General features: G+C 20.4%; 6 protein-coding genes across 6 annotated transcripts; 5 read left to right on the top strand and 1 right to left on the bottom strand.

The window, feature by feature from the left end:
- Positions 1-84: 84 nt before the first annotated feature.
- On the top strand, positions 85-3,771 carry PRELSG_0706800 (exoribonuclease, putative; the record flags this gene model as incomplete). Its single annotated transcript, XM_028675753.1, has 1 exon — positions 85-3,771. One exon carries the CDS (start codon positions 85-87, stop codon positions 3,769-3,771), a length of 3,687 nt encoding a protein of 1,228 aa, XP_028532311.1.
- A 2,131-nt stretch (positions 3,772-5,902) lies between these two features.
- SPM1 (subpellicular microtubule protein 1, putative) lies at positions 5,903-7,177 on the top strand (the record flags this gene model as incomplete). The annotated part of the gene is made up of 1 exon (XM_028675754.1): positions 5,903-7,177. The coding sequence occupies one exon, from the start codon at positions 5,903-5,905 to the stop codon at positions 7,175-7,177; it is 1,275 nt and encodes a 424-aa protein (XP_028532312.1).
- Positions 7,178-8,544: 1,367 nt separating this feature from the next.
- PRELSG_0707000 (conserved Plasmodium protein, unknown function) lies at positions 8,545-10,431 on the bottom strand (the record flags this gene model as incomplete). The annotated part of the gene is made up of 3 exons (XM_028675755.1): positions 8,545-9,953; positions 10,096-10,242; positions 10,335-10,431. The coding sequence occupies 3 exons, from the start codon at positions 10,429-10,431 to the stop codon at positions 8,545-8,547; spliced, it is 1,653 nt and encodes a 550-aa protein (XP_028532313.1).
- A 3,062-nt stretch (positions 10,432-13,493) lies between these two features.
- On the top strand, positions 13,494-17,069 carry PRELSG_0707100 (FHA domain protein, putative; the record flags this gene model as incomplete). The annotated part of the gene is made up of 1 exon (XM_028675757.1): positions 13,494-17,069. One exon carries the CDS (start codon positions 13,494-13,496, stop codon positions 17,067-17,069), a length of 3,576 nt encoding a protein of 1,191 aa, XP_028532314.1.
- A 1,926-nt stretch (positions 17,070-18,995) lies between these two features.
- On the top strand, positions 18,996-19,533 carry SNRPD3 (small nuclear ribonucleoprotein Sm D3, putative; the record flags this gene model as incomplete). The annotated part of the gene is made up of 3 exons (XM_028675758.1): positions 18,996-19,091; positions 19,161-19,241; positions 19,360-19,533. The coding sequence occupies 3 exons, from the start codon at positions 18,996-18,998 to the stop codon at positions 19,531-19,533; spliced, it is 351 nt and encodes a 116-aa protein (XP_028532315.1).
- An 868-nt stretch (positions 19,534-20,401) lies between these two features.
- Positions 20,402-24,373, top strand: PRELSG_0707300 (helicase with Zn-finger motif, putative; the record flags this gene model as incomplete). The annotated part of the gene is made up of 1 exon (XM_028675759.1): positions 20,402-24,373. The coding sequence occupies one exon, from the start codon at positions 20,402-20,404 to the stop codon at positions 24,371-24,373; it is 3,972 nt and encodes a 1,323-aa protein (XP_028532316.1).
- Between the last annotated feature and the right edge of the window lie 89 nt (positions 24,374-24,462).

The raw sequence follows: 24,462 nt of genomic DNA on the forward strand, positions 1-24,462 counted from the left end.
AACTTTATACCAAAGCATATATATAAAATATAAAGTTACAAAAATTCATTAACAAAAAAAAAAAAATTCAAAAAAAGAAAAAATATGGGAGTTCCAACTTTTTATAGATGGTTGGTTACTAGATATCCAAAAATAGTTAAATCTGTTTATGAATCAAGAGATAGTGATGTATATTTAAGAAGAACAAAAATAGAACAAGATGGTGAGTTTTTTAAAGTTCATGATTTAGGAGATTATGTTAATAATACAGATGAATTACACTGTTCGGATAATATTAATGGGTACTTCGATAATTTATATTTAGATATGAATGGTATTATTCATTTATGTTCTCACAGTGATAATAGTAAAAGAGCAAAAAGCAATGAAGAAATATTTCTTAATGTATTTTTATATGTGGAAAGACTATTTGATGTTATTGAACCAAGGAATCTTTTATATATGGCAATTGATGGTGTTGCTCCCAAAGCAAAAATGAATCAGCAAAGAAGCAGAAGGTTCAAATCAATTTTATGCTCAGAAATTGAAAAAAAGGCATATATGGAATTAAAAGAAAAATTTGTTTCAGAAAATAGAATGGTTCCAGAAGAGTCTTCTTATTGGGATAGTAACGTAATAACCCCAGGGACTCAATTTATGCATGAATTATCTATTGCCTTAAAATATTTTATTGAACATAAGATAACAAATGATGAAAAATGGAAAAAAATTGTTGTAATATTTTCTGATTCTAATGTTTGTGGGGAAGGAGAACATAAAATTTTTAATTTTATAAAATCTCAAAGAGCACAAAAAGGGTATGATCCTAACACTAGGCATGTTATACATGGAATGGATGCTGATTTGATTATGCTTTCTTTAGCTAGTCATGAACCATACTTTTACATTCTGAGAGAAATTATTGATTTGGACCCAAAAGGTGAAGAAAAAGAAAAGAAAAAGGAATATGTAGGAATGCTAAAAAATAAAGAAGATGCATATTTTTGTAGTCAATTTATGAATCCTATAAAAAAGACATGTAATAAATATAATGATCCTAATTATGCCAATGTAAATATAAGTAATACATCATCTCTTAACTATCAAAATTGGAATGAACTACAAATATTAGATTTAACTATATTAAGAGAATATTTGTCGAAGGATCTATTTTTTGATTCTTCATTTAATATGGAAAGATGCATTGATGACTTTATATTCATTTGTTTTTTTTGTGGAAATGATTTCCTTCCTCATTTACCATCAATATCTATAGCAGGAGGAAGTATTGACCAACTAGTTTTGTTATATCAAAAAGTTTTACCTACACTGGGTGACTATTTAATTAACGAAGGTACTTTAAATTTAAAATCATTTTTTAAATATGTATCTTTTATTGCGGAAGTTGAAAGAGAGACTTTTATTTCACAATATGACTTCAAAAAAAAAAGAGAAAAAAGAGAGTTACAGAAAGATTCACTGAAAAGAGTAAAATGCATTGAAGAAGAAAAAAACAAGAATTCTATAAGCAACAAAACAAATATTAATTCTGATGAGAATAGTTGTATAAATACAAATAACTTTTGTAGTTATACCAAAGAAAGTAATCTAGAACAAAATTCCTTAGAACAACCCTCAACACGCAGCATTATTTCTAAAAAAATGCTATATGAATCAAAAATTCAAAGCATGCAACCAATAAGAAATATTAGGTACAAAGACAAAAAAGGGGAAAAAAGTATAAACTTTCTTGTCCGACCTCCATCCAATATTTCTGAACAGATAGCAGATGAACAAACTGTAAATTGCAATATAAATGAAGTAAAAGAGAATAATAATAAAGAAAATAAAATAGAGGCAAAAGCAAATAGCAGTAATATTTATTATAAAAGTGATAACAAGGAAAATATTAATGAATATAGTAGTAAAATGAGCACTGTCCAGAATCCTGATAAAAATAAGATAATATGTAACGTAGACTATGATGAAAGTAAAAAATTAAATGATATTAATGAATTTAATTTATTATTAAAAGAAGCTATAAAAAAAGCAAATGAATGTGAAAATCCAAAAGATGATGTAGAATTAGGCTGTGATGAAAACCCTGAAGTGATAAGATTAAAATATTATAAATCTAAATTTCACTTAGATGAAACTGATTATATAGATGGATTTGTTAAAAATGTTGTTTATAAATATATTGAAGGATTAGCTTGGGTATTAGCCTATTATTTTCAATCATGCCCTATGTGGCATTGGTATTATCCATATTATTATGCTCCCTTATCATCTGATTTAATTATTGACGATATAAGTTTTAATTTTGAAAAAGATGAACCCTTGTTACCTTTCGAGCAATTGTTGTGCGTTTTGCCATCCCATTCAAGCCATTGCTTACCAAAAGTCTATAGACATCTAATGCTTCATCATGAATCACCTATTATTGATTTTTATCCTAAAGCTTTTAAAGAAGAAGAAAATGGAAAAAAGTATAAATACCAGTGGGTTATTTTGCTTCCATTTGTCGATAAAGATAGAATAATTAAACATGCTAGGCCACTTCACGATTTATTAACAGACGAAGAAAAAAAAAGAAATAGAAGAGGATTAAATAAAATATATATGGATTCTACACATCCTTTATCCAAGCAAATAACAAAATCAATAAAAAAATATTTAAAAAAAATTAAAGAAAATGAGAAACTAGAGGGAAAAATAGTGAAAAATATAGAAAATAATAAAAAAATGAATATTGAGCAAATGGATAATACTATTAGTAAGGAAGTAGGTACAAAACAAAAAAAAAATATACACAATAGTTCTTCTTATGATGATTTTTTTAAAAATATGAATATTGTAGTTCCAATAAATACTAAGAAAGATGTTAATTTATTTGGTTATTTGAACTGCAAGCATGAAGAAAGCGATGTAAATATTCTTAAAGAGATATTTAGATTTTCCTCACATTTCTCTACAACTTGTAATAGTGCTTTCTTTATACAACCAGAATTTAAAAAACATACATCATCACTTTTACCAAATCATATAAATCCAAAAAAGGTTTTAAATGTACTTGATATAAATAATGAAGAAAGGAAACTTAGATTTAATGCATCAGCTGCTAGAAGAATGATTTTAAATAGTTTAAGCGCTAATCATCCTCAAATATATTCCTTTTCAAAGGCTAATAATTTAAATAGTATAATTATAAACTACAAACATTATAATTCAAACATGTATTTAAATGACAATATGACGAACAATAATCAGAATTATAATAATAAGAATAAGGAGCACATGCATAATTATCACAATGTAAATTTCAGTTCATATATGAACATTCAAAAAAACTATCATCATCATAATAAAAACTATCAAAATTTAAATTATAATGAGAATTTTCCTGCACCTCATAGAAATTCAAGCATATACAAACTACCAAAAAATAGCTCTACTTATATGTATGACAATAAAAAAGATAATAATTATCACAATTATGTGAATCAAAAAAATTTATATAACAAAGATAGTGGTGCAAACTATGAATCTCCATATAAAATTTCATACAATACTCATAATAATAATTATATAAAGAAAAGCGAAAAACCTTTTTCAAATAATTATTATAATTCAAGTGTAAATTATCATAATAATAATAATAATAAAAATTATAATAACGAGAGAAATAATTTTAGAAATGATTCCTTTAAAAACATGAAGAACTCAATTGGTATGAATAAAAGAACAACATATGATGGCAGATCAGTACCCTATAAAAATAAGGAATATTAAATGAATTGTTAAAACACCTTTATTTTAAATAAATCATTTGTATGTGTATATATATGTTAAAACTACAAAGAGGAATAATAAAAGAAACTTTTTTTTTTATTAAGAAAACATTAAACATAAATTAGTTTTGATATTAATAATTTTTATTTTACTTTTTCATTTTTAAATTTTGATTACATAAAGTGTCTTGCATTCATTTTTTTCCACAAAATTGTGGAATTAGTTATTAATAAAAGTTATTTGTATAAATAATATTATAATCCAATTGTTTTTTTAAACTTCAAGTAATTATGAATTTTATCTTTATGTTTTAAACTAAATTGTCTTTTTTTTTTTTTTTTTTTTTTTTTTTTGTGTTACATTTGTATATTAAAAAAAAAAAAATTCTTGAAAAACGATTCCATTATAAACAGTTTTGGTATTTTTAAAGAGAAATATATAAGCCACATTTTTTATTTAGTTTTTTATAAACTCATTTATCTATATAAAAAGAACATTATTTAATAAAATTATTTATAATAATTATAGTTTAGACATATGTTCTCATTAAAAAAATAAAATACTTCATCAATTGAAAATTTATTTTTTGGTAAGATTTCATGGGAGAAAAATAAATAAATAATTTTATTCTCATTTTAAGATAACCCAATAATTAAATGTATAAACATAATATGTATTTTTATAAATAAAAAAAAAAAAAAAATACGTAAGCTCTTTTAGTTAAAAGAAAAATTTTAAATTATAAATTCCTATATTTTAATTATTAAGAAAGTAGGAAAAATAAAGTTCCTAATTTTAAATCTATGCATATGAATTAATTGTGAAATTTACTGTTACTATTTTAAAATGGTATAAAAAATGTTATAAATGGAGCTTCTAATTTATATAATATCTCTAAGAATTAAAGATTTTTCTATGCAAAAACATTTAAGGGGATTTCATATTTTAGAAAAAGGATATTAATTATATTTCAAGTTTGAAATACAAAATTATTCAAAAGTATGCAAATTCTTTTATTATATTAAGAAATTAGTAACAAACCATCTTAATGTAATTTTTATATTGTAAATTATGAAAAAAAATTAAAAGTGTGTACTTTAAGAAGCCAATTAAAAAAAAAATGTGTGACTTACGGAATAGTAAAGTCAAATATGTAAAGAAGGAAAAAAAACAGGAAAAAAATTCTGATTTTTTATACACTTGCACTAAATATTCTTTGAAACAATAATTCTATTTTTTTACATTAAAATAATGAAGGTCGAGAGGAAAATAAAAAAAAAATTGGCCACATTTATTGGATCCAATATTTTACATTGTTGATATAAATAAAAAGAAATTCATTAGCTTTAGTATCTATAGGTTTTAACTAAATGCTTCTAATTTTGTGACACTGGAAATATTTTGTTTTATTCATGAAAAAAAAAATATTACTGAAGTTACAATTCTTTCTTTTTTTTTTATTAACAAGTCATTATTTTAGATGAACACAATTTTAATTTTACATATTTTTTATTTTATTTTATTTTATTTTATTTTATTTTTTATTTTATTTTATTTTATTTTTTTTATTTTAAATATATACACACACAACATATAGAAAAGTGCACGCAAATATTTATGCATATATAAGTATATACAAATATAATGCATAAAGTATGTTGCCCATTTTTAACGTTAATATTTGTTTAGTAAGTTAATTAGTCGAGTGTTCACAAATATATATATAAATATATATATATAAATTTTTTTATGCATTAAAGTATTTTACAAAAATATTGTAAGAAATAAATGTATTTATATTAATATATAAACATTGTGAGATTTTATTTTAATTTCCTTATTAATATAGCTCTTTATTTTATTTTTTTTTTTTTTTTTTGTTCCATAAATTATTATATATAAGAAAACTTTTTTTTTCTTCTAATTTAATACTATTTAAACATTAATTTGCTCTTTACAATATAAGGCAATACAATTTTCTCTTTTTTTTCTCTATTTTAAATCTTATTTATAAAAATATATTTTAATAAAATATTTTAATATACATTATTATTGATCAATTTCTATTGGAATTATTATCTCATATTTTTTTAATTATTTGTAATAAGAAATAAAAAGAATAATAATAATAATGGAGATAGCTGCAGAGAAACCAAAGGTACAATTTAATTTTTTTGTAGATGAAAAGCAAAATAATAATGATTCTAATTATTCACAATATATGAGAGATTATAATATAAAAAATGAACCAGGTTCATATGAACATAGAAGATTATCTTTAGATAAAAATAGTGAACAAAGAAGAAAAGATTCTCCCTCAAAAAAATATGGTTTATGCGTAGATGAAATATGTACATGTGGTTTTCACAGATGTCCTAAAATAATAAGACCACGACCGTTTGAAGGTGAGAGTAATTATAGAATTGAATTTGGTCCCAAACCACTACCCACTCTACCACCAAGAGTAGAACAAAAGCCACCTAAATCATTACCATTTGAAGGTGAAAGTAATTATAGAAGTGAATTTGGACCAAAACCATTACCCGTTTTACCACCAAGAGTAGAACAGAAACCACCTAAATCATTACCGTTTGAAGGAGAAACTAATTATAGAAGCGAATTTGGACCTAAACCATTGCCTCAGTTACCACCAAGATCAGAAACTAAATTAGTTAAATCATTACCGTTTGAAGGTGAAAGTAACTATAGAAGTGAATTTGGACCAAAACCACTACCCACTCTACCTCCAAGAATAGAACAAAAACCACCCAAATCATTGCCATTTGAAGGTGAAAGTAATTATAGAAGTGAATTTGGGCCAAAACCATTGCCTGTTTTGCCACCAAGAGTAGAACAGAAACCACCCAAATCATTACCGTTTGAAGGAGAAACTAATTATAGAAGTGAATTTGGACCTAAACCATTACCAGTTTTACCACCAAGATCAGAAACTAAGTTAGTTAAATCATTACCGTTTGAAGGTGAAAGTAATTATAGAAGTGAATTTGGGCCAAAACCATTGCCCGTTTTACCGCCAAGAATAGAACAAAAGCCACCCAAATCATTACCGTTTGAAGGTGAAAGTAATTATAGAAGTGAATTTGGACCAAAACCATTGCCCGTTTTACCACCAAGAATAGAACAGAAACCACCTAAATCATTACCGTTTGAAGGAGAAACTAATTATAGAAGTGAATTTGGACCTAAACCATTACCAGTTTTACCACCAAAACAAGAAGCTAAATTAGTGAAACCACTGGCATTTGAAGGAGAAAGTAGTTATAGAAGTGAATACACAAGAAAAATTGTTCCTGTTTGTCCAGTTACTTTATTACCACAATATCCTGCACCAACTTATCCATCTCAACATGTATTTTGGGATCCTGAAACTAAAACATGGTATTAAGCTTTAATTGAAATTAACGTTTTTTTTATTTACAAAAATAAATTATTTATACATAGAATAAAATTAAATTGTTTCTCTTTAAATAGTAAATATTCTTTTATTTATCATTTCTATAAAATTAATTTTATATTTTTTGTCTTTCATGGTTGTGAGTTTAAATAAATTGTAAATTGTATTATTTATGCGATTGCACAATTTTATTTGAACCTCCTTGATTTCTTAACCCCGTGTTATGCATATTTGAATTCTTCTATTATTTAAAAAATATTATGTAAATATGCAGATAAGTAAAATAATTTAATTTATTATGTATAAATTAAAAAGAAAATAAATAGATATATAAATTATGTGAATCATTTTAGCTTTCTTCAATGATTTTTTTTTTTTTTTTTTTTGAATTTGTTGTTTTAATTTGTTTTACACTTAAATATATGTATTTTCATTATAAATCAAATATTTTTTTTATTTATAGAATATATATTTTCTTTTTTTTTTTTTTTTTTTTGTTAATTTTTTTTTTAAATTACATATTTATTTAATGACACATATTTTGTGTTCCTATGATTTTTATATAAATTATATTCGTTAAAATATACAAAAAATGAATTGTATATTTCTATATATGGTTAATATGTTGTAGGCATACATTTAAATTGTTTATTTTTATATAAAATATCTTTATTCATTTAAAAAAGTATAATTTATTTAATTATCATTTGCTAGAATTTAAATTTTTTTATTTTTTTATATCCCTAAAAAAGAAAATTTATATAATTAGATACATTAAGAAAAATTAAAAATCTTAAAATTAAATAAAAAACTTAAGAACACTTTTTGAAGTTATCTTTTTTTTTATTTTTCAGTATATTTGCTAGAAGACATTTTTTTCAATTTTTATTTGTTCAAAGAAAGAAAATAAAAAATACTTTTTCAAATATATGCATTTACCTTAAAATTTTATATTTATTAAACATATAAGCTATAGAAATGTAGATACATAAATACATTTTATAAGTATATTTATAATAAAAAAAAAATATATAAACTTAATTTTATCGTATTTGTTATATATTTATATCATATCATATCATATAAAAAATATAATTTCTTATGTTTCATTAAAACTATATATATTAAATAAAATATATAGAGAGAGAAAAAAGAAATTAAATTAAAAATAGACTAAAATTTTTAGTAAAAGATAATCGGTATGATACTTATAGAAATTTTAGTGAAATGTATATTGAGAATATTCTATAAAATAGAAATATATCATTATATATGATTTTCTATTGTTTTCTTTTTTAATTTTATTAATAATTTTAAGATTTAAATAAAAAAATATATTATAGTAAGAAGCACATTAATTATAACTCGTTATTAATATAATCCACGTTAAAATACCTTTTAGCATACTCCTTTACATGCTGAATATCTTCCCTTGACCTAAGTTTTTTAAGAATCATATTTAGTTTAATAACTAAATCAATGACTTCATTGATTGATAATTTGCTAATTTTTTTTGATACATCTCGTAGGATATTGAGAAATAGTAATTCTTTTAATTCATATGATTCCACTTCAAATGAACTTTGAATTAATCCATAGACGAGATGTTGATATATAATGTAATTATGATCATTTTTATTTATATATAAATTAAAAAAATCAATTAAAGGCTTAAAAAGAGCTTTGAACTTTGAATTTTCATAAACGTATAATAGCATAATTTCAAATATATTTTTTAACTTAAGTAAAGCAAATTCATAATTATTTTCATCTATGCCATTAACATTTGTAAATGCATTAATTATTAAAGTTAATATATTTGTTATTTCCTCTTTTAAATGATTGCTATCATCATCAAATTCAAAGTCATTTATAATAGTAAAGTAATTAGAAACTTCTATTTTATGCTTATCATAAAATTTTTTATTTGATACTAGAATTTTTTTTATATCATTTATTAAACGAGTTATTTCTGTCTCATATGATGAAGTATATTCGTCAGAAATAAAATTTTCATAATACTTTTCTGGTGGATTGAGTAACACTTTAGGATGTAATGTAACAATATAAAATGGAGATTTTTTCATTTTATTATAAATGTATATGTCTTCATTTAGTTTGTAATCTTCTCCCTCATGCTCGTTTTCATCTTTGTCTTTTGTATTATATTTATTAAAATATTGTTTTTCAAAACTTTTTGTGAATTCAGCTTCTCCAACAAAATTATAGTACTCAAAAATGGCTGTTTTCATTTTATGATTTAAGTTATCCATTAAAATAACAAGTGTCGATGAATCTAAATATGGATATACATAATAAAGTAAAGCTACTGGATATTTATGGCTTATAATAATAATATCTATTGTTTGATTGTTTTTATTTTGATATATCTTCGTAATTAGATCTAATGTCTCATATACATCGTTATAATAATTTTCAGTAGATTGGTTTTTATTTTTACAATAAAATTCCATTCCTTTCAAGAGCAATAAGCACCTGTTAGATTTATGAAGAAAGTATTTTTTGCAAATATTCTTATTTTCTTCTATAAATATTACATTTTCATGTTTGTTAAGAATTAAGGAGGATACACTATTTAAACCAATTTGTAAAATAAATACGTCATTGTCTTTATACTTCTGTATTAACTTTTTAGTTTCAAAAAGAAACTCTTTATTTTCTTTGTCCCACGTCTTTTCAATTTCCTTTTCAATCTTCTCCACATCATCAGAATTAAAATCTTCAAGTCTAAATGCATCAAATACATCTAGAAAGAAAATTATTAGAATATATATATTAGGGTAAATATAATTTTAAAAAAGTAATATTAATAAAAAAACACTTCAATATTCAAAAGAAAAATACTAATAAAGAGATTTTTAAATATAATTATCACTTGTATAGTATACCTATAGAATATAATATGTTTAAAAAGCTATCCTTAATATTACTTAATGCGTTTGAAGTTTTACATGTTAAATTAAATAAAAGTTTATTTTCCTTGATATCAATGAAATCATTTATATTATTCGCATCTAAAGAAATATAATCACTTTCTTAAAAAAAACAAAAAAATTACACATATATAAACTTAATTTTTAATTTTCAGGGAAAATTATGAATTTCTTTCTTTTTTTTAAATTGTTACCACTTTTTTCGGCTGAAATAATTAAATTACCTTCAATAAAATTTGTAATGTTAAAAAAGAAAAATAATTTCAATATAAGAATAAGTTTTTCATTCATCTTTATTTTATGTAATTATTAATAACTTATTAACGTTTTTCAATTTAAAATAAATAAAATAAAATAAAATAAAATAATGGAAGCACTGAAAAAAATAAAGGTGCAAAATTATTTGCACTTAAAATATATTCTCTATTTTCCTTATTTTAGAAAAATTTATAAAATAATTTTTTATAATATCCATAATTTTAAAATAAATTTTTTTAGTAATTTTTAATTCGAATAGGGAAAAATGAAAAAATAATTTATATAAAAAGTTGAAACAAAAAATTAAAATAAAAAAAATATTTTGTAACTTTCATATGAACAATAATTTTTTCATTGTATTTTATTCCTTTGAATATTCTTTAATAGACAATTTTTTTTAACTATTTATATTTATATATATATATTTCATAATGAATAATTCTTTTTAATAAAAATTAAATATATTATAAAGAGAAAATCTTTGAAAAAAAAATGTTTATATATGTTAAAGATTAGAAAATGTGACCTAGCTAGTAAGACATATTTCATTTATGACTTTTTTTTTTTAAATAAAAAATTTATTAAATTTTTGAACAAAGATCTAAAAAATTTTAAACGATATTTCATTGTTCAATAATAGCCTTATTATTTTAAATAAAAATAAAAATAAAAAGTTTTTTATATATGCCATATAAAATATATAAAGAAAAAGTTAAATTATTTATTGTATAGAGTGAAATAAATGTTTTTGGTGATATATAAATAAAATACAATACTCAATATATATACATACGTGGAACCAGAAAAAATATTCTATATACCCTTATATATTTATTACAAAAAAAAAAAAAGAAAAAAAATTCTCTTTTTAAAAAATTTGGTTATATGTTTCATTTTATATTTTTTATACAACAGTTAATCTTTATCTTTTTAATGCTATATAGTATATATTGCTAATATTCTTAATTTGTATTTTTAATTTTTAGAAATTTATGTTCATTTCCTTATATAATTATGAGCAATTGTTGCGACAAAAAATTTATAATGTTTTATATATATAATAAAACAAAGATTAAAAAAACTCATTTCTTAAAAATATATACTTTTTTTTTATAAATTAAGTACTCTTAATATATTTTTTTTGAATTAAAAGAACGTATCATATAGTTCTTTCTCTAATTTTTCAAATATATAGTGCATTCAAATTTTTTTTTTTCTTATTTTGAAATAGCATTGTACATTACTATAAGAATTAAAACATAAAAATTAAGAACATTACATAATTTAATTTCATATTTTTCTTATATTTTTTAAGATCATTTTACTAGTAAAAATTTCCTTTTCTAATTTTTTGCTCTTATATCTGTTTTTTTTAATTGTACAAAAAAGAAATTATGTACAAGTTAAAACTTTTCTATATTTTTTTATAGGAACATTTTTTTGGTTTATCTCATAATTGCATAAAGTTCATTTTTATAAAAAAAATTTTTTATTAACCTTTAATTTTTTAATAAAAATTTGTAAATATTGGATTTTGCAAAAATTTTATTAATTTTTCCTTTTTTTTATAAAACATTGTTTAAAAGAAAAAAAAATTTTTAACTCATTCAATTTTAATATGGGACGTATTTATATTTATGTATTTTCTATAAAAAAAAAAATTCATTTAAAATAAATTTTTTTTTTTTTATTATACAGATTTATATATACATATTTATACTTTTGAAAAATATTGCTCATAGTAGGCATAAATAAAAAAAAAATGTTTTGATCTGATAAAAATAGCTTTCTATTTTTTTCACTTGAACTTTCATTTATTCACATGTATATTATATATATATATACTATGTTTGTGAAATTACATTTTTTTGTATAAAAGATTAAGTCTTTTTTTAATTTTTTTTTTTGAATTCTACATTCTGTATTAAATGCTTGCATTTCTATAAAAATAAAAGATGAAATATCTACTATAAATATAAGAAACTAACTTTTTATACTTTCAATTTTTTTTTTTATTTTCAAAATTTATCATTATATTCTTATACGTTTTTTTATATTAATAAAAAGAAAAATACTTTTTCATATCAAAAATATTTAATACTATTCCATATATATATATACATGTATATATGTATATGTATATTTTGTGCATGAATTAATAAATGTAAAAAATAGAACAATTTAATTTGATTGTAAAATTGTTTTTTATGTGCAAAGAGTTTTTGGATATTTTAGTTTCTTTTTTTATTGCTTAAACATTTATAATTTTTATATGTATTATAAAATTATTTCATATTATTTATTTAATCAATTTATTTTATTTTTTTTTTTTTATGTATTGTTCATTTTCATAAGACATTTAACTTGTGTATAATCCTATAATAAAATAAAAATTGGAATATTATAAGAGCAGATAAATTGGAAAAAGAAAAAGATATATGTATATCATGCACACACACGCTTAACATCACAGTATTTATCATATAAATAAAAAAATAATTTAATAGGGAAAATTGAGAACAATATAACTAAAAAATTTTAATAAAATAAGTATTAAGTTAAAATATAATAAGGTATTCTTTTAATTCCAATATATATATGTATAAATTACATTTTTGTAGTTTTATGTAATATTTAAAATTTTATGTTTAACATTTAAATAATTCTACAAAGAATTATCGATACGCATTTATCTAAAAATGTATATTTTTTATTTATAAGTATAAAGTAAAATAAGAAAAATAAATGAAGTACATTTAAAAAAAAAAAAAAGAAGATATTTCTTTTTTTTATTTTATTTTTATATATTTTTTGTCCATTTTTATTTATTTTATACATATTTTGATTTATATTTTATAATAAAAATTTAGCATTAAATTAAATTTTAGTTTTTTTTAAATATATTTTCGATTTTTATTTTTATTTTTATTTATGCTTTTATTTTTCTTTATTTTACCGTATTTTTTATATTAATTTCTTTCAATGTTTACTTTCTATGTATATGTATATATATATATATATATATATATATATATTTTTTTTTTGTTTTATTTAATGCTTAATTACCATATAAGATATTACCGTAATTGATAAGAATGATAAATGGTAAGAAAAACAGAAGTGCAAAGACAAAAAATTATATAATTAATGTTAATTGTTATACATGGATAAATAATAGTCATGGATTATTTGATTATGAAAGTGAAAATTTTTATAAAAAATGTTTTAAAATAAAATGTTTATATAATTTTTATTATATTTTAAAAGATGATATAAATGTTGAAATAAAAAATGAAGAAGAAATAAGCAAGATTATGTTAAATAATACTAACTTAAAGTTAATATGTAAAATAAAATATATAAACAATAACTATCAATTAATCCCTTGTATTGAAAATATATATGATGATACAAATAATAGTGATACCAAAATAAATGAATCAAATGAAAATAATATGGCGGATAATGATATGAATAATTTTTGGGTAATTGTTAAATACTTAAAAAATAAAAGTTCAGTGTTGCATGAAGATGATGTAATCAAATTAGGAAGAGTTAAATTAAAAATAAAAAAAATTATAACTAATATTCAACAAGAAAAGGAATATAATAAATCTATGTCTCCTTTTGATGATGATGAATGTGAAACAGTTGCTCCTGAAACTGAACATTTTACAGGAAATAATTTAATTGAAAAAAATATTATTGTTAATAATTATATTAATAGAATCAATGGAAATGTTAATTTTGATAACAATTTATCAGAAGATATATGCATCCATTGTGGCACAATAAATAATAGTAATAATACTAATGATTCTGGTTATAAAAATAATAGTGACAATAATAGAATTTATATAAAAAAGAACTCCTTAAACATTTTATCTTCAAATATAACTAATAATAATAATAATAATAATAATAATGCAGTCAATAATTCTTATATAGGTGACACATTTTCATTTAAAAATAACACATTAAATGATATTTATCCGAAATGTTCAAATATAGATAGTAACCTTCATTTAAATAGTTATAATATTAAGAATATATATAATAATTACAGTAATGAAACAAATAATAATATGAATGGTTTTGAAGATTCAAATGATAGAAACAACATGGATAAAAATTATATTATGATGAAAGAAAATGAAATTAGTAATTTATATAGAAATTTAATGAATTCAAACGATTCATGTAAAAACTTAACTCCAATTAAATTTAATGTAAATGAAAAGGAAATAAGTTCATCTAATGATAACGGAAATTTTGATAATAATAATAATATCAAATTAAGCAATAATGGAGATAATGAATATAATATAAATTCAAATAACCGTAATAATAATATTATCATTCCTATTAATAATCATAACGATAGTAATCTAAATATTAGTAATAACTCCATAAAGAATAAGTGCAATGAACATAAAAGGCATATTGAGGAAAATAATAAAATTAAAAAAAAAAAAGATGAAATAATGGTTTCAGACAATAGTTATAATAATATATTGGATGATTTTGTAATATCAAGTTCATTGAAAGAAAAAGGTTTGAATAAAGATGAAATAAAATCATCTTACTTAAATGAAAGTAATCACAAAAACAATAGATGTTGCCATGATAAGAACATATCATTAAATATGAAAAATGATGACATAGAAATAAAAGAAATTTCTTTAAATTCAAAAAGTATTAAAAATGATAAAGGAGATCATGATGATCAAACATATAAAAATAAAAAATTATATGAAACAAATTTACAGGATAAAAACAATAGCACGAATTATTTAGAAAATTCACCTATTCATATTAATTATGTAAATTTAACAGATAATAATAATAATAATGTTATGAATAATAATTTTAATAGTAATAATGGAAATAATAATAAAGAGTTTATTGTGAAAGATATAAATAATAGGGAATTAAGAAATCATTGTTGTGACCATTATGATGAGAAGATGAATCTGAATGATAAGAAAAATATATATGATAATGAAGAAAATGGAAAGTTAAGAAACGATTTTTTTAATAGTATAAATTTATTAAGAAGTAATAGCATTAATAAAAAAAACAATAATAATAATAATAATTGTTCCTCAAAAGGGACTAAAAGGATAAATAATTATGAAAATGTAGAATTTAAAAATAAAGAAAAAGGAGAAATGCTGAATAATTCGAAAGACTTTTTTATTCATTGTAAAAAAGGTTTTTCCATTTCAAGTTTATATAATTGTAGAATATGCTTATGTGAATATGACGATGTAAATAATCCTTTAATTTCACCTTGCAAATGTAAAGGTTCAATGAAGTACGTTCATTTAAACTGTTTAAGAACCTGGATGAGAGGAAGATTAAATGTAAGAAATGAATGTTCTTCTTATTCTTTTTTTTGGAAACAATTAAATTGTGAATTATGTAAATTTCCGTATCCAACATATATATATGTACAAAATAAATATTTAGAATTATATGAGATACCAAAACCTGAATTACCATATATAATTATTGAATTAATTAATGATAGAAATAAAGGTTTTTATATTGTCAGTTTAGCAAATACCAAATATGTTCGAATGGGAAGGGGGCATGATAGTGATGTTCGTGTTAATGATATTTCTGTATCGAGATTTCATGCAATGATTAAATTTCATAATGGAAATTTTTATATAGAAGATTGCAAAAGTAAATTTGGGACATTAATTCAAATAAGAAAACCTGTTTTTTTTAATATAAGAAGAAATAAATTTATTGCTTTGCAAATAGGTAGAACTGTTATGTATGTGTACATGAAGAGAAAAAACTGGATGTTTTTACCAATATGCTTAAAATTATCAAAAACAAAAGATGAAGATGTAAGTACTCTTGATAACTTTTCCTCAAAATTATTAATGGATAATAATATGCAATTAACAAATAATAATTTTGAATATAATAGAATTAATAACGAATTATCTAATTATGAAAATATTAATCAAATTATTGAATGTGTAAATAACCACATTTTAAATAATAACGGAAATGATAATATTAGTTCTACAGAAAACGTAAATAATCAGAATCAAAATGACAATTTGAATATTAATGCTAATAACAGATATGATTCTTCAAATAATAATAATAATAATAGTGTTAATAATAATAATAGTGTTAATAATAATAATAATAATAATAGTGTTAATAATAATAATAATAGTGTTAATAATAATAATAATAATAATGAAAGTATTAATAATAATAATGACAATGTTAATGATAATAATGATAATAATAGTGCTAATGATAATAATAATAATAATGTAAATAATGATAGCAATAATAGTAATAGTATTAGTAATAATAATATTAATATCAATAGTAATAATAGCTATAGTAACAGTAGTAGTAATAATAACAATAATAGTAATAATATGAAAAGTAATAATGCAAATAGCAAGATTAACAATCAAAATAATGATAGCAATGAAGATGCTCTTAACAATAGTAGTGACATTAATATAAGCATAAATAGTAGTAATGATGACGAAAATATTACTATTAATAATATTTTGACAACTCGTAATAATGATGTGAACATTTTGAAGAATTCAAATAATTATGAAAGTAATAATACAAATAATACAATAAATGATGGAAATATGAATAATAATAATATAGAAAATTAATTGATTGAATTTTTTGATGTTATCTTTGATTTATTATTAATGTGTGTTTATTAAAACTAAAAATACAAGTACGCTAAAATGCAATTTCCGTTTTGCAATATTTAAAACGTTATATATGAAGTTTCTCAATAAAACTATCATGCTTTAAAATATCACTATTCATTTATAAAAAAAATATTAAAAGTATAGTTCCTATTTCAAATATTATAAAAAAGAAAAATAGAAAAAAAGCTATTTTCATCTTAAATATATTTTAACTCTGAAAAAATATGAGCAATAATTTTTATGTTATTTAATTATTTTAAAAATATAAATAATCTTTAATATTATAATATATATATAGAGAAATTTTCATTTATATAAATGAAATAATAATTTTTGTGTAAATTCATAAAGGGATTAATATTATTTTTTAATTTAAAAAAGAAAAAAAAATAATTTAAATGAAATAGTGGACAAAATAATAAAAATTAAATAAATAAGAAAAGTAAAATAAAATAAAATAAACAAAACAATATATAACTAAACAAAAAGGTGATTCATTGAAAATGTTTGAAATAATTTTATGTAAATAATTAATACTCATAATTTTTAACATATAAACTAATAATATTATGTAAGTACGAACAAATACGAATGTATGAGTTTTAATACTATTTATTTTATTATTTTTATTTTGTAATAATAAAATTATTTAATTACCAAGCATACAAGCCGCCTATACGAGAAAAAATTTTATCTTTTTTTTTTTTTTATGTGCGAAATGCAAGTGAAATATATAAATGATGATATTAGGTATAAATATAGATTAAATTAATAATAATTGTTCATATATATATATATATATATATTTTTTTTTTAATTTCTTTAATTTTAGATAGTTTTTATCTATTTTATTTTTTCGTTAAAAATTGTTTTCGCACACCTTTTAAAGTAAAATATTTATTAGAAGAATTATGTTTTTTTTTTTATTTTAAATAAAAAAAAAAATATATGAAGTCTTAATAAGCTCATATTTCAATATATTTGATGTTTCATAAAATCTTGATTTTTTTTTTTTTTTTTTGTTGGTTTTTATGTAATGAATTTATATTTTTTTACATTTATATATTTAAGATATTTTTAATTTTCTATTTAATGAGAAAAAATGAGTTTTATTTTGTATTACGATATAATTTTTTTTCATTTTTTTTAGCACTTAAAATACTTCACATAAAAATAAAACTTTTATAATCTTTTCCTTTTCTTCTTAATTTTAAAATTAACATTCTTTAAAGGATTTTCACTTAAGTTAAAAATGTGACATATTACATTTATATTTTTAATTTTTCTCTTTAATAATTTATTAATAGATATAATTTTACGGAGTCTTTCTAATATAAAAAATTAGAATATACAAATGCATTGAGAAAATAGTTCAATAAATTATTTTTATAAAAATAACCGCAAGAATAATAACAATAATGCATTGTGTACAACTTAGAGAGAAAAATAGTAAAAAATATTAATTTTTCAAAATTATTGTTTTTTTTTTTTTTTTCATCTTACTAAAAAACATTTTTTTAGATCATTATTATTTATGTATTTTATTTACAAAAGAAAAATAAAAAAATAAATTTTATTATATGCTCCAATATTATATAATTTTCTTTTTTTTTTTTAATTTTAAACATGAATTAAAAATATATTTTTTTAATTTAGTATATAAAATTTAAATATATTTCATGGAATTCATATATATCATATTTTAGAAATAACAATTATTTTTAAATTATGGGAACTTTTTGAAAAAGCAACATTTTTTTTTTTTTAAATTCTTAAGAACTATTTTATTAATGAAATAATAATAAAAAAAAAAATAAATCACTTCTATTTTTTTTAAGTTGATGTATTAAAAAAAAAAAAAAAATATATATATATATAAAGATGTCAGTTGGTGTACCTATAAAATTATTACATGAAGGAATAGGTCATACTATTTCAGTTGAAACAAAATCTGGAATTTTGTATAGAGGAACATTAGTAATACATTAAAATATTTACATATATATTTTTTTATAATATTTTTACATAAAATTTTTTATTTATTAGTTATTTGCAGAAGATAACATGAATTGCTTGCTTGAAAATGTTTCAGTAGTTAAAAAGGATGGAAAACAAATCTTATTAGAAGTAAGAAATGGATAAAAAAATTTAACATATGAAAAGTTAATATATATTTAAATAAAAAGATATTATATATATTTTGCAATATATAAAATTAATATTATATATATTTTTTTTTTTATAGCAAGTTTATATAAGAGGTGGTAGTGTATGTTTTATGATTTTTCCTGATATGTTAAGATACGCACCCATATTTAAAATAAATAAATCAAAAACTAAAACAAATTTTGCAACAATTAGAAGAGCTATGGAAGTTCATGCAAGAATAGCTTCAAAAAATAAAGATATAAAAGCATGATTAATAAATTATACATATATATATATGTGTATATTTTTTTTATTTTTATTTGCCTTAATTTTTTTTTTTCCTTTTTTCCATTGTATTTAAAAATTTTATATTAAAAACATTTACATAACTAGAATTAAAAATAAAAAAAAATGTTTTTTTCATTAAGAAAAAAAAAATTATTAATAGATTTCTTCATAAAATTTGTTAACAAAATGAGTTTTTTGTTCTTTGTCTTTTAAAATAATATGAATTAAAAATATTCGTTTTACGCCTATATATTATATTTCATTTTTAAGTGTACATAAAGTAGGGCCTAATAATCTTTTTGTAATATCTTATTACAATCTTTTTGTTATTATAAAAAAAATATATTGATGCAGGTAACATTACGGTAAATAATTTAAAAAAAAAAGGCAGATATATATTTCTTTATTAAATAAATTCCATATCTTTTATTAAGACTAGGTAACACTTATTCATACAAATATTGACGTTTTTTTTAAGAAAACATTTACAAAATATATTTATCTTGATTTTTATGAAAATGAAATTACATTTAAAAATCAAAAAAAAAAAAATCAATTTTTTGTTTTATGCAATATTTTGACATTTCTTCTCGTAATTCCTTTTTTTTTTCATATATATAAGAGACTAAATATCAAAAAAAAAAAAAAAAAAAAAAAGCCTTAAGAGTATACCATTTAAAAAAAAGAAAATATAATTCAATTTAATTCAATTTTTTTTATTTAATAATCAATTAAAGAAATATATGTATATGTATATGTGAAATTTTAATGATAATAGCAGAAATAAATTATTTGTTAATCACTTAAATTTTTTTTATATTTTTATATATTTTATATTTTTATTTATTACCATGGCATATATATATTCCAACTTATCAGACTTTTGGACTTCTGATGAGGATATAGAAGATGAAGAAGAAGAGGAAGAAGAAGAAGAAGAAGATGATGATGAAGATGAAGATGAAGATGACGAAGAAAAAAAAAAGAACAAAATAAATGAAGAAAATAATGAGTTTTATAGTTACGATATTAAATATAACAATGAAAATACTTTTGAAAAAAGAGAAAATATGAAAGAAAATGATATGCTTATTAATGGTACATTTAATACTATAAATGAAGGATTCAATTTTAATGTAAAAGAGTTATTGAATGATAGAAATGATTTATCTGATAATTTTTCTATTAGTAATATTTTACAAAATTATGATGTTAATGATTTTATTTTTAATGATTCTTTATTAAATTATTGTGACACTGGTGTGGCGATAAATGATGAAACTCCATGTAATGAAAAGCTAATCATGAATGAAAATTTTAATTTTAAGCATTCTAATTCTTTTGATTACGTAAATCCACCAAATCATAGTTCAAAAATAATTAATGAAATGAAAAATCTAGACATAAGTGAATCTAATAATAATAAAGTAAATGAAGAAATAATAACAGATAAATTAAACGAAATAAATTTATGTAACGAAAATTATACAAAATTAGAAGAGTGTAATTATGAATCAAATAAATTAAATGATGAAGAGAATTTAAAATTAAGTGAGGAAGATAATTTAAATAAAGAAAATTTAAAATTAATGGATGAAATCAATATAAAAAGAAATGAAGAAAAAGCCAAAGTAAAATATATTAGAAAAAAATGGGTAATAGAAGACAATTATTCTGATGTTTCCAATTTTTGTAAAGATGATTTGTTACTGAAATATGATTTTGAATTAGACGATTTTCAAAAAAGGTCAATTAATCATTTAAACAATTTTAAACATGTTTTTGTTGCTGCTCATACATCAGCTGGTAAAACTTTGATAGCTGAACATGCAATAGCATTATCCATAAAACTGCAAAAAAAAGCTATATACACAAGCCCTATTAAAGCATTAAGTAATCAGAAATATAATGAATTCAAAAATATATTTAAAAATGTAGGAATAATTACAGGAGATGTAAAGATGAATGTAAATGCTAATTGTATAATTATGACTACTGAAATTTTAAGAAATTTATTATATTTAAATGATAATATTATCAACAATATTCACTGTGTTATTTTTGACGAAGTCCATTACGTTAATGATGAAGATAGAGGTGTCATATGGGAAGAGTCCATTATTATGCTACCAGATCATGTCCAAATTTTACTATTAAGTGCAACTGTTCCAAATTATTTAGAATTTGCAGATTGGGTAGGTTTTACAAAAAAAAAAGAAGTAATCTCAATATCCACGAAAAAAAGACCAGTTCCCTTATTACATTATATATATGCATATGATTCAATTTTTTTAATAATGGATGAAAAAAATAAATTTTATTCTTCTTCATTTAAAGAAATATACATTAAAATAAGAGAAAAAGAAGAAGCAAATAAAAATCAAAAACAGTTGCAGTACAAAAAAAAAAGCAACTATGATCCTAAAAACAATGTTATTCAAAATAAAAATGAGAATGATAATGTGAAAGGATATTATGAATATTGTAAACAAAAAAGAAAACAAAAAACATTTTTTAATGAAGCAAATATGAAAACAGAAATACAAAAATTGCAAACACTAATTAAAAAGTTAGAACAAGATAATAAACTTCCTGTTGTTTTATTTTGTTTCTCAAGAGTTAAATGTGAAACTTACGCGAAATGTATGCCTCATTTAAATTTTCTGAATAATAAAGAAAAATCAAAAGTGCACTTGTTTATTAAAGAATCTATATCAAAACTATGCACACAAGACAGAGAGTTAAATCAAATCAAAAATTTAAGTAAATTATTAGAAAAAGGAATAGGAATACACCACAGTGGACTATTACCAATTTTAAAAGAAATTGTAGAAATTCTTTTTTCAAAAGGTTTAATAAAAGTACTTTTCGCAACTGAAACATTTGCTATGGGTATTAATATGCCAACAAAATCAGTTGTTTTTACATCTATATATAAACATGATCATGTAAAGAAAAGAATATTAACATCATCAGAGTATACTCAAATGTCTGGAAGAGCCGGTAGAAGATCATCAGATAAATATGGTTATGTATATATTTTTTGTTGCGATAATATTCCTGATCAAGTACAACTAACAGAAATGATGATGCAGAAAGCTGTTAGTTTAAAAAGTAAATTTAAAGTAACTTATAATATGATTTTAAAGTTGTTAATAAACAAGCAAATTAATATAGAAAAAATGTTATTTAGTTCATTTTTAGAAAGTTGTAGAGCTTTACAAATTCCATTATTTAAAAAAGACTTAAAAAGAAAAAAAAAGTTGCTGCAAAATATAAAAGAAGTTGAATGTATTTATGTAAATGGAGAAGAAACTCCTCCTATAGAAAATTATGTGCAAATTGATTATAAATTGAAACATATTGGTATAGATTTACATAGAAAATTATTTAATATGAAGAATAGTAATTGCTTTGTTATTGGAAGGGTAATGTTATTAAATAATATTGGCATTCTTCATAGTTCCGTTTATGCTATATATATGGGATGTGATAAAAATAGCAATAAAAAAAATGATAAAGTAGATTTTGCTCAAAACAGCATATTTTTTCAAAATGATAATGAACAGAATGAATCAAATGAGAGATTTTTTTTTTTATTTATTTTGCCAGACTATATGACTCATGAAGATTTGCTGTTACAAATGAATGATTCTGACAAGGAAAAAAATAACAATGATAACAACTCCAAAAATAAAAATAAGTCAAATAACAACGCAAACCACTCAAATATTATATCAGAAAATATAAACTTGTATGAAAACTATAAAAATATTTTTTCTAAAAGAAAAAATAAAAATGATATAAAAATTATACATCATTCTTTTTTTAACACTGATATGAATAAAAAACATTTCGTTTTGTGTTCAAATATATGTATTGAAAATATTTCTCTTATAACTAATACTGTAATAAAATTATCAAACGTTAAAACAACATCTGTCCTAAATAACCCCAAAAATTTATTACTATATACCCTTGAACTTGACAGGTTGATAGAAAAAGAAAATTTTGAACCAATTGTTCTAACAAAGGTTCTAAAAGCACTTAAATGTGAATTTTATTCTGTTTTAATTAATCAAACAGATTATTTAGAAAGCTTGAAAAAGTCGAAGTGTTACAATTGCAATTTAAAAGAAAAACATTATGAATTAGTATGTAAAAAAAATGATTGCTTGAATGACATTGAAAATATAGAGAAAAATATAAATGCAAAATCTTTAAACCTATACGAAGATATGGAAGGAAAACTTAATGTCTTAAGGCATTTTTCATTTATTGATGATCAAAACAATTTAACAATAAAAGGAAAAATAGCAAGCTATATTACTTTAACTGATGAAATTACATTGACACAAGTTATTTTTGAGAATCTTTTAAATAAGCTAAATCCACCGGAAATAGCAGCTGTTTTATCATGCTTTGTTGCACCTGAAAAGAAAGTTGAAGAATCACCCGATTTAACTGTGAATTTGCAAGATGTCAAAGCAGCTTTAACAAATATACATAGCAAATTTGAAGAATTTTATAAGATAATTCGCCTAAGAGTAAGTTCAGAAGAACACTGGAAATTATGTAATTTCAAAATAATGTTTATTGCCTATAAATGGGCTCTTGGGGTATCTTTTGCTGAATTGTTAGAACAAACGGAATTAGAAGAAGGTCTAATAGTTAGATCTATTTTACGTTTAGATGATTTGTGCAGAAAAGTTAAAATAGCACTTTTATATCTCGGCAATATTGAATTAGCACAAAAAGTTGAAGAAACATCAAACCTTCTAAGAAGGGATATTATTTTTGCTACATCATTATATTTACAGTAATTATATAATCCATAATTTAATTTATTTTATGTATTTTTTCTTTTTTTTACTAAACATAAGTTTAAATAATCTTATTTTTTTTTTTTTTT

Source organism: Plasmodium relictum (assembly GCF_900005765.1).
Source record: "Plasmodium relictum strain SGS1 genome assembly, chromosome: 7".
Taxonomy (NCBI): Eukaryota; Apicomplexa; class Aconoidasida; order Haemosporida; family Plasmodiidae; genus Plasmodium; species Plasmodium relictum.